Source organism: Choristoneura fumiferana, chromosome 11 (assembly GCF_025370935.1).
Source record: "Choristoneura fumiferana chromosome 11, NRCan_CFum_1, whole genome shotgun sequence".
Taxonomy (NCBI): Eukaryota; Metazoa; Arthropoda; class Insecta; order Lepidoptera; family Tortricidae; genus Choristoneura; species Choristoneura fumiferana.
This window is the reverse complement of record NC_133482.1, coordinates 6,461,995-6,471,993: the sequence shown is the minus strand read 5'-3', so window position 1 is coordinate 6,471,993 and position 9,999 is coordinate 6,461,995. Positions and strand designations below refer to the sequence as shown.

At 39.6% G+C, this 9,999-nt stretch overlaps 1 protein-coding gene across 1 annotated transcript; it reads right to left on the bottom strand.

Moving 5' to 3' along the window:
• Positions 1–894: 894 nt before the first annotated feature.
• Positions 895–9,489, bottom strand: LOC141432329 (L-threonine ammonia-lyase-like). The gene is made up of 11 exons (XM_074093873.1): positions 9,235–9,489; positions 7,812–7,931; positions 7,549–7,619; positions 7,376–7,472; positions 6,811–7,001; positions 6,042–6,204; positions 4,940–5,095; positions 4,458–4,600; positions 3,060–3,159; positions 2,718–2,849; positions 895–1,069 (listed from the first exon to the last, which is right to left on the bottom strand). Exons 1-11 carry the CDS (start codon positions 9,340–9,342, stop codon positions 920–922), a joined length of 1,431 nt encoding a protein of 476 aa, XP_073949974.1. The 5' UTR covers positions 9,343–9,489; the 3' UTR covers positions 895–919.
• Positions 9,490–9,999: the final 510 nt, after the last annotated feature.

Here is a 9,999-nt window from a genome sequence, read left to right as displayed (position 1 = left end):
TAGTTGAATAGAAAATCTGTTGAGTCTTTTTTTAGGGTTCCGTAGCCAAAATGGCAAAAACGGAACCCTTATAGTTTCGCCATGTCTGTCTGTCTGTCTGTCCGTCCGCACCTTTGCTGAGGGCCTATCTATGCTAGAAAGCTGTAATTTTGCACGAATATATATGTAAACTGTGCCGACAAAATGGTACAATAAAATATATATTTTTAGAGTAGGTTTAGGTACATACCTCCCATAGACGTCAAGTGGGGGTGATTTTTTTTCTCATCCGACCTTGTAGTGTGGGGTATAGTTGGATAGGTCTTTTAAAACCATTAGGGGGTTGCTAAACCGATTTTTCGATTCAGTGATTTGTTTGCAAAATGAAAGGGTGGGAAAATTAAAAAAAATTAGGATGGTTGTAAGTAGGTATATCAAACTTACAAGGAAAACTATAACGGTTAAGTTTTCTTGAGAATTATTAGTAGTTTAAGAGTAAATAGCAGCCTAAGGTATAAAATATACCTAAACTTGGAATATTCCGTACAAAATACGAAATCCATAGAAAAATATTACTTAATTTTTCGTAATGGCTACGGAACCCTATTTCGGGCGTGTCCAACACGCTCTTGCCCGGTTTTTTATCTTTTTAGTACGCTTTTATTAGCTTCACCTGTTATGTTTCTTTATAACCGACTCCTCGTCCTCCTCCTGGGAACTCGATTTTGACGTGATTTTGACCCACTACTTATCACATTGTCATGATTGTTTGTTTCAAATAACGTTTATTTACTGAATGGGATCGGGCCGATTATGAGGCATACCTACTCGTAGAGAGTCCAAAGCATAATTAAAACACTTTAATAACAAGAATTTATTTCACAATAAAATTACATAAACGTTACAGTACCAGCCACATCATCGTTACCAACAAGTTACATTAGGGTCTTTTTTTGGGGAAACACATACACACAGGCAAGGGACTGAAGGGTTCTTCGAGAAAGTCACATATGCCCGGGAACAGGCGCTCCATCACACGTTTTAGACGACACGCATGCTCCAGATTCAAGGTTTCGATAATAAGCGATAACTAAAAAAAAAACTTGATTTAGAACAAAAATAATGGCGTAGCGAAATAAATAATGGGGGGGGATCCCTTTGTTCAGCAGTGGACGTCTTCCGGCTGATGATGATGATGAAATAAATAATAAAACTAATTATAACGACGATTATAGTTTGAATAAGACTGGTTTCGCACTGCAACTGCAACGATTAAATACGGTCTGGAGTACTTAGTCGTAAACTATTTGTATTTAATGGTGAAATCAGATGACGAAAATCGGATCTAGTGGGTAAACTATATCTACTCAGGGGCACGAAATTTGGCCCACTACATAACAAAACCGGTCAAGTGCGAGTTGGACTCGCGTACCGAGGGTTCCGTACAAATTTGTATGTAAATAGATAGTTGACGGAGTCTCGAGGATTTTTCCCGTTTTATCCGATTGCTTATTTTCCCACTAAAATCCCAGTAATTTCCCACAATGGAAAAAGAAAAAAAATAAACCAAAACAAAAAAAAACTTATTACAATTCTAGGTTTCGAACTCGGGGCTTCGTGCACCGTAGTCTACGCGTGTACCACTGCGCCAATCAAGGTGGCAGAGTGCCGAAATAAACCATCGCTTTCGAATGAAATAAGTTTGTAATCAAAGATTTTATTTTGGGATGGAGCAACGAATTAGCCATTTTCGGATTTTTCCCTTTACTGGTGCAGTAAGACCTTCCTTATTGCCAAATTTCATGATTTCACATCTAAGGGAAGTACCCTATACATTTTGATTCCACTGGGAAATGTATGAAAAATAACGCTCAAATGGCCGTATCTCTTGATAGCGTTAATATAGAAGCTTTATTTTTTTTCATCACACTTGCTCGTAAACAGTGTCGTAACATGCAGACTTCCTTGGTTGCAACTTCCCAAATAAAGATCTCGACCTTAATGTGCTTGTTATGAAACCCGTGGTCGGTAAATGAGTCATGGCCCGTACTAATTTTCTTGTCATGAAGCCCAAGGTCGGTAAATGAGTCAAGTACTGTAGTGCAGTGCATGGCGCGGAGGCGCAGCACGCCGCGCACCACATGAACGCGGGGAGCTCGCTGGCGCTGTCCGAGAGCGCAGCCTAAGATATCGGCCATTTTTGTAAGAATAATATTCATTCTTTCACAAATATACAATTTTACTCGCAAATGTCATGAAAAACATTGTATGTGGCACGGGTGGTACTGGAATTACGAACATCGACTCATTAAAGCCCTGTCTTCGACTTCGGGCTTCTAATAGAATCTCGTTCGTAATTCCTCACTTACCGCCCTTAAGACACAGTGAATTATTGCAGCTTAAGTATTAGGTGTTAATTTAAACTTGATACCTCCACGCGTTCCCGAGAAAAAGGTCTTGACAGATAGACGGACAGACAGACGGACAAAAAAGTGATCCTATAAGGATTCTGTTTTTCCTATTTTAGGTACGGAACCCTAAAGAATACCTGTGTGTACATTTGAGAGCCAGATTTTTTCCCGCTCAGTAAATATATCAATTATATCATACAAATAGTTCTATGACTGCTTCAGACTGTTATTTCAAGGATTCGAATCGGACGTAGTGCGAAACCACAGGGAAAAGTCCCCTGCCTCTGCCACTACTTCCGTGGTAGCTGTTGGTATATATGTACTTACGTGAATGGTATACAGGTCATTCTCCACAATCCAAGCACGATCAGAGTAGCACTTCAAGACATTGCAGCCAACATTCGAGATTATGCTAAACACTTGAAGTTGTTCCTTAGTGCCGTCAGCCGGTAAAGTTACCTGTAATAAAAACTCTGTATGCTTTGCTTTGATTTACTCTACAGTGTAGACCCACGTTAACTATGACGTAACATGTCGAGTTTAACTCGATTTAAGACGTGAGTTATCCGGGTTTTTCGTTTAAAATGAGTGAGTCTCACGGTAGTTTTATGTACAAAAAATAATAAATAAATAAATATCAAATAAGCAAGTATATTTACAATTTCTCACCGTCACTTTGATAATCCGACCTTCAATCGCCTTGCCCCGCTCCAGGCAATGTGGCAACGTCACAATGTCCATATTGCCGCCAGTTAGCAGGCTGACAACTCTGCAACAATTAGATACGGTCATGAGCGTTAATTTGGGACCCACTTAAGATCGAATATCTGTATTTTTGTATGACAATTCAAAGGATTTTTTCACGAAATGGGTCCCAAATTAACGCTCGTGATCGTACATTTATGCACTTGTTTTTAACCGACTTCGAAAAAAGGAGGAGGTTCTATGTTCCAATGTTTTTTATGTATGTTCACCGATTACTCAGTCAATTGTGGACTGATTTTCAAAATTCTTTTTTTAATCGAAAGGGTATTCTTCTGAGGTGGTCCCATTGTCACCAAGTCAAGATCTGATGATGGGATCCTAGGGAAATCGAAGGCAAACCTCAAATATTATAGGCACACCTATGGCGATTTTGGCATTTTTAGCATTAAAATAAGCATTTACATTCAGAAAGTATCATTTGGTAAACTGAACCTAATGAAGAAGACCGTGGATGACCAATGGAACTCGTCAAAGCTAAGTAATGCTCGCTCGTCTATAAACGATCATGATTAATATACCTAGATAAGCGACTAAGAAGAAGCTTTAAGTTAATGATTCTTTCGAACTGATCTGATGCTGAAGCCGGAAGGTAGGCAACGGAACTCTGTTATAAAACAACGTAACTAAGCCGTGTTTGGGCTTATTAAGTAGTCCTATAAAAGGAACCTTTACAATTTTGCCATGTCCGTCTGTCCGTCTGGTCGCGGCTTAGCTTAAAGACTGTTAGTACAAGGAAGTATTTTGCGTAGATCATATTAAACATTGTTTCTTGCGGCGCATTCTTCTTGGCAATGATGGTCTTTCCGAAAGCGCTGGTAGTTTAAAAAATGACGTGTAAAAGTGCCCATTGCGGCCTATTTACTGAATAAATGATTTGAATTTGAATTTGAATTTTGAGCATTGTGAACTAAAAAAAAAAAACAGAAGCAAATTTTGTGAAGATCGATTGCTAAGTTCATATTTTTTCATTGTAATGATACCTATTACAAGTTGTCAAAAATCATAGGATGTACAAGTTACGGCCCTAGCATTAGTTACATCTTTGCAGAGACGCAAAAGGCGTGCATGTGACAGATTTTTTAAATGCACCTGTAAAAATCACATTTGAAACTGACAAAAATCTGTGTAAGTGGGTATTATTTTCAATTTCAACCAACACTGTTTTTTTTTTATTTATGAATAGTATTTCGATTTTCACAGATATGATTTATAAAATGGGCTCCTGCCTACCAATGCCAATGATTAGTGTTTTTTGCTAAATCGTCGCGACTGCATCGTCGTGAAAAGTTCCTTGGCTCTTACGTCTTGCCCCTCAGTTCCGGCAGTATCTGCGGCACTGCGAGGAGGGCGGCGAGGCCGACGGCGCCCGCGCCTTCCACCACCAGCTTCTCCTGCTCGGTCAAGTGCAGCATAGCGCGTGCTATCCAGTCATCATCGACAAGAATCTGGAGATTATTTATAATATTTGAGATAAGACTGAAGGTGCTTTCTAACTACTTAATCGAGAGACAGAAGGTATCCCAGTTTTTGTCTCTCTCGTGTAAATGTAACACGGCTATTGCTCATTATTTGTGAAACATGGCATAACTTGCCCTAGACGGGCCCTGTATTCATATTAGCAGAGGGGCCTTACGGAGCCTGACAGGGGTTATGGGACTAATGGGTCCTTTTAAATGAGGGCCTATACATGCGTTGCATAGACGTACATAGCTACGAGTAGGTACATCTCGTGTCGCACGTGTGCATTTGCGCGGAGCAAACCTAATTGGTACTAGTTCGCTCACCATCTTGTCTATGAGAGACCTAGCCGTGTGGAACGCGTTGAAGCCGACCGTGGGCACGGCGAGCGACTCCGCGAGGCACCGCGATACCGCCGTCTTGTACGGCTGCTCGTTTTCCAGCGCTTTGAAGAAACTGCAGCACTTGTCGGACTCTACACCCTGATACAAGAAATTAATAAAGAATAGTACCTAGTACTCTGTTATTAATTTCAGAGCAATTCAAATTCAAATTAAAATCATTTATTCAGTAAATAGGCGGCGGTCATTTTTAGGGTTCCGGAGCCAAATTGGCAATAACGGAACCCTTATCGTTTCGCCATGTCTGTCTGTCTGTCTGTCTGTCTGTCCGTCCGTCCGCGGCTTTGCTCAGGGACTATATTGATAGTCCCTGAGCATATTGATAGTAGCATTGGCTAGAAAGCTGTAATTTTGCATGGATATATATGTAGTAAACTATGCCGACAAAATAGTATACCTAATATATATATATATATATATATATATATATTTAGTGTACCTCCCGTAGACGTAAAGTGGGGGTGATTTTTTTTCTCATCCAACCCTATAATGTGGGGTATCGTTGGATAGGTATTTTAAAACCAAGGGGTTTGCTCAGACGATTTTGCGATTCATTGATTTTTTTGCGAAATATTCAACTTTAAAGTGCAAATTTTCATTAAAATCGAGCGTCCCCCCCCTCTAAAATCTAAACGGGTGGGTGGAAAAATTTAAAAATTTAGGATGGTAGTAAGTATATCAAACTTACAAGGAAAACTATAACGGCTAAGTTTGTTTGAGAATTATTAGTAGTTTTACTCTTAAATAGCAGCCTAAGGTATAAAATATACCTAAACTTGGAAGATTCCGTATAAAATATATATTACTTATTTTTTTCGTAATGGCTACGGAACCCTATTTTGGGCGTGTCCGACACGCTCTTGACCGGTTTTTTTAAACTACGAGATGTGTATAAGGTCTCCACAAGTGAAAAAAAAAGACTGCAATGCGGACAACGGGTTTATTATAGCACGATGATGTTCGGTCCTGTTCGGTCAGCATCAAGAGTATAACTGGGTCCCTTGTCGATGGAGACGGTTGTACATACATAGATAAGAACTTCCGGTTTAATGTGTTTGGCGGCGACAGCGATGCCAGCCAAGAGGCCGCCTCCGCCGACCGGTACCAGAATGACATCCGTTTCCGGCAGCTGATCTAAGATCTCCTTTCCTATGGCGCCCGCGGCTGCGATAGCATGAGGGTGGTCGTATCTGAAGAACAAAGCTCATGATTTTACTTTTACTTTATTTGTTCACTCTTAGATTGAAAACTTAAGCATTTCAGTATAATGTCAAACCATGTCATATAGCTCATACCTAACTAGGTATGAATTGTTTCAGTAAAGTGCATTTCTTTGTTCCCAAGCGAGCATGACGCTATTGCGGCTTGTTGTTCGCCATATCGTTTTATGTGGTCTATTTGGACCTCTTGCCCAGGTCGCTTCGCTATAGTGCCTGGTTCAGCGATTGTCCTTAGCGTGTATACCAAAAGAAAAGAAACAACTTCTCTGCTTATACGTGTACTCGTTGCTATGGTATACCTTACCTATTACCTACAGACACACCTCCCCCGTAGTTCAGTTCAGCGCACTACTCTGCGATGGGCAGATTGACTAGCTGAACAATCGTATGTCTAATGTTTTAATGTTATTTTAGAAGAAACAAATCGTCACTACTTTGAAAAAAGCTCTTACCTCAAAATTGATACTTTTCTAAGTGAACTTTATGAACATTATTTCAAAGGTCAATTTTGTTGACGTATTGATTTGAGATACGAGATATTTTCAAAGTAGTGACGAAATGACAAATTCAATTTACCCGTTTAAATACGAAAAATCTTTTTCTGCAGCGATCACAAACGCTTGCCGCTTGGCCTCTGCCATGTCGTTTCCATGTCGTACGACAGTCGCGCCACATTCAGCGCATCTCTCCCCAGTGTAAGGCTGCGTGCGCGCAGGGATCACCACTGTCACTGGCACGCCCAGCTTTTGTCCTTGGTGTGCCAGTGCCTGAACATTATATTTATTAAGTATTACCAAAGTATTACGATTTACAACATTTTATGCCACCCCGTGGAGTAGAAAGCTATAAAATGTTGAGTTCATTATATCGATTCATTATCGATTCCATAAAACCATTAGAATCACTCAAAATTAGTATGAATTTGTTATTAGGGCTTCTTAACACCTAGATTAACACCGAGATTGTGGAAATACACTCATCAATTTTATAGGGAAGTGATAACAATCGCAAAGCGACAAGGAGTTAACGCGACGAGTGACGTTAAAAAATAGTATGATCGAATGTAATATCTACTGATGCAAGCATAAAAATGAAAATGCTCTGGGTATTGTTTGAACCATATTTGAACCAAAATATGTACCATAGCCCAGTTCCCTGTGGAGGCAGTCACGACGCCCGCTTGTTTCTGTTCCGGCGTCAACATCAAGAGACAGTACAGAGCACCGCGTTCATTGAAGCTGAAACCATTTAGAAATATTTTGTACGGTGGAAACTATTGCAATATTATTTTTAGCTAAATATTTACAGCGATACCTTCCAGATCGATGACAAATTTCATTTTTATGGTAAAGTTCCATTTTTAATTCCTTGCACCATTTAGATCGCTATAAGTAATGATAAAACTTTATTATTGTTCTGTAGAGTTGTGTGATACGGTATATCGAAAGTAAAGGAGCTTTTTAAGTTAGGTAAAAATGTTTATTTCAGTAAAATTTGCACATCTCCGATATAAAATACAAAGAGCAAAAGAACATGCAAACGTAAATTAATAAAGTTAATAATTCAGTGATAATAACCACAATATTGGTTTCTGGAATGACTCCTCGGACAACCGATGATGCTTTTATCACCTCGGTGTATGTTATAGTTTTTGGATTGTCTGGGTCGCACCACGGATCAAATTCTATATCCTGCTTCTGAAAATTACAATAAACTAAATTACATAATATAAATATAATAATCAGGGTTGGGTTCGTAAGGACTAGATTGCATAACGACTATATGTATATGTAAGCAAAACGACTTAGTTTCATAAAGATCTTGGTAGCTAAATGTCTAATTGTGCAAACGTCTTAATAGTAGAATGCCTGGGTTTAAGATTGGACTTAGTTATATAATGGTTTGTTCGTATTACGCCAAAATATCAAAATGTTTCAGTGGCAAAACGGCAACGTATTCAGTACTGTAAACAGTAGTTTGTGGAGGAACTCTTTATATCCATAATCCATAATCCATACTAATAATATTATATACGTGAAAGTGTGTGTGTTTGTATGTTTGTCCGTCTTTCACGTCGGAATGGAGCGCCGGATCAACGTGATTTTTGGCTTAAAGATAGTTTATGGGTCAGCTACTTTTATCCCGGAAAAATGCACAGTTCCCGAGGGAAAAGCGCGCGATAACCAAATTCCACGCGAGCGAAGCCGCGGGCAAAAGCTAGTTTTTAATAAATAAACTTCAAAGGTGAGTATCTGGCCACTTAAAATCAAAGATAATGTACGTACTGTTAAAAAATATAAATTTATCTAATATTACCTATGCATGCAATCATGACGTTTGCTACCAGGACCATGCTATTCAGATACTTTGCCTTATGCGTCATTTTGCAGCCAAGACTTTCAATAATTTGGTCGTAAACACTATTAATTAGCCACGAGCTTTACGGTGAAGGAAAACATCGTGAGGAGACCTGAACACCCAATGGTATGTGTGAGTGAAGTTCCCTATCCGCACCGGGCCTCTTATTCTGAGAGGAGGCCTGTGCCCAGCAGTGGGACGTAAATAGGCTGGAACTCTATTAGTCATTTTGCAACTTGGGCGTTATGCCAAGTTGTCGATCGTACAACTAAGACATTCTACTCACTAGGGCGTTCTGCAAAAAAGGCATTGTGCTTACTAGGACACTACGGAATTACGACGTTTTGTTTACATAGTTGTTATAAATGCAATCTAGTCCTTACGAACCTAACCCAATAATCATGATGCCAACTATATCAGCTTACTATTTACAGAGCGATGGAACTGATGGAAGCTTATTTAATAACAACTTTTAATTTTATTTTCTTCGCGTAAGGAACGAAAACATAGGTAGGTATAGTTGGTTTTGATCATGTTTGTCTTGTCCCGCAGCAGAAATAATAGGGCAACTGTAGCGCACATAATGTGAAGTGAGGTAAGCACGACTATGATAAAATAGAGTATAGGATATAAATAGCTTACAGGACACCAGTGGCTGGGTTTGACAAACTCTCGGTTCGCGAGAGTCGCTGGGGACTGTCCCAGGGGCGCTTTGACGTGCTCCGGGGCTTCACTAGAGGCTTTAGGCATAGTTTTTGATTTTGTACTTCAACAATTTTGCTAAAATTGCATTTTATTCCGTCTGATTTCTGCTCTATAAAGTCGCAGAAATATGGTCTGAATGATGGGATGAAAGATGGTATCTACTAATACTCTTTGGATGGTATTTTGACAGCGTTATCAGTTCTATAAAGGTTCTATATTAACTTGGTTCTAACCTTAACATAGTTTTAACACGTAGTGGTTATATTCTCTTTGGTTTTAACATCAAGAAAAGAGGTTCGTATCGTGTCATTAAGGCAAAGAGGAAGGAAGGTACAATCACGCATCAATCACGCGTCAGAAGCGCGTCAGCTATTGACTTCTGAAGATGAGTTGAGTTATGGTTGAGATCTTGTTGAGATTAATATTGTCTATTGCCCTTTTTAACCGTGGTACGGTTGAATTATCTATAAGCTCATTAGAGCCACCCGGCACCCGAACAGCACCGCCTCGACTTTCGGCGTCCACTCGTCGTCGACAGGTGGTCCACGAATTTCTGACTAGGGAAGGTGAAGGGGTGGGTGGCGGGTGGTTATAAGTACTTAAGGTTGTGTAGTCTGTAGTATATGGTATGACAGTATTTGTAAATGCTGTCCACGATGTTTGTTAACTGTATTGATTGGATCTATGAAAGATTTATGCTAT

What these genes read in the sequence shown, in the direction of transcription:
- LOC141432329 (XM_074093873.1), bottom strand. Translation starts at nt 9,342, where the DNA reads ATGCCTAAAGCCTCTAGTGAAGCCCCGGAGCACGTCAAAGCGCCCCTG. An exon ending in ATTTGTCATCGATCTGGAAG is followed by an intron (nt 7,473 to 7,548) that starts GTATCGCTGTAA and finishes AAATGGTTTCAG; the next exon opens with CTTCAATGAACGCGGTGCTC. An exon ending in CCACAGGGAACTGGGCTATG is followed by an intron (nt 7,002 to 7,375) that starts GTACATATTTTG and finishes TATAATGTTCAG; the next exon opens with GCACTGGCACACCAAGGACA.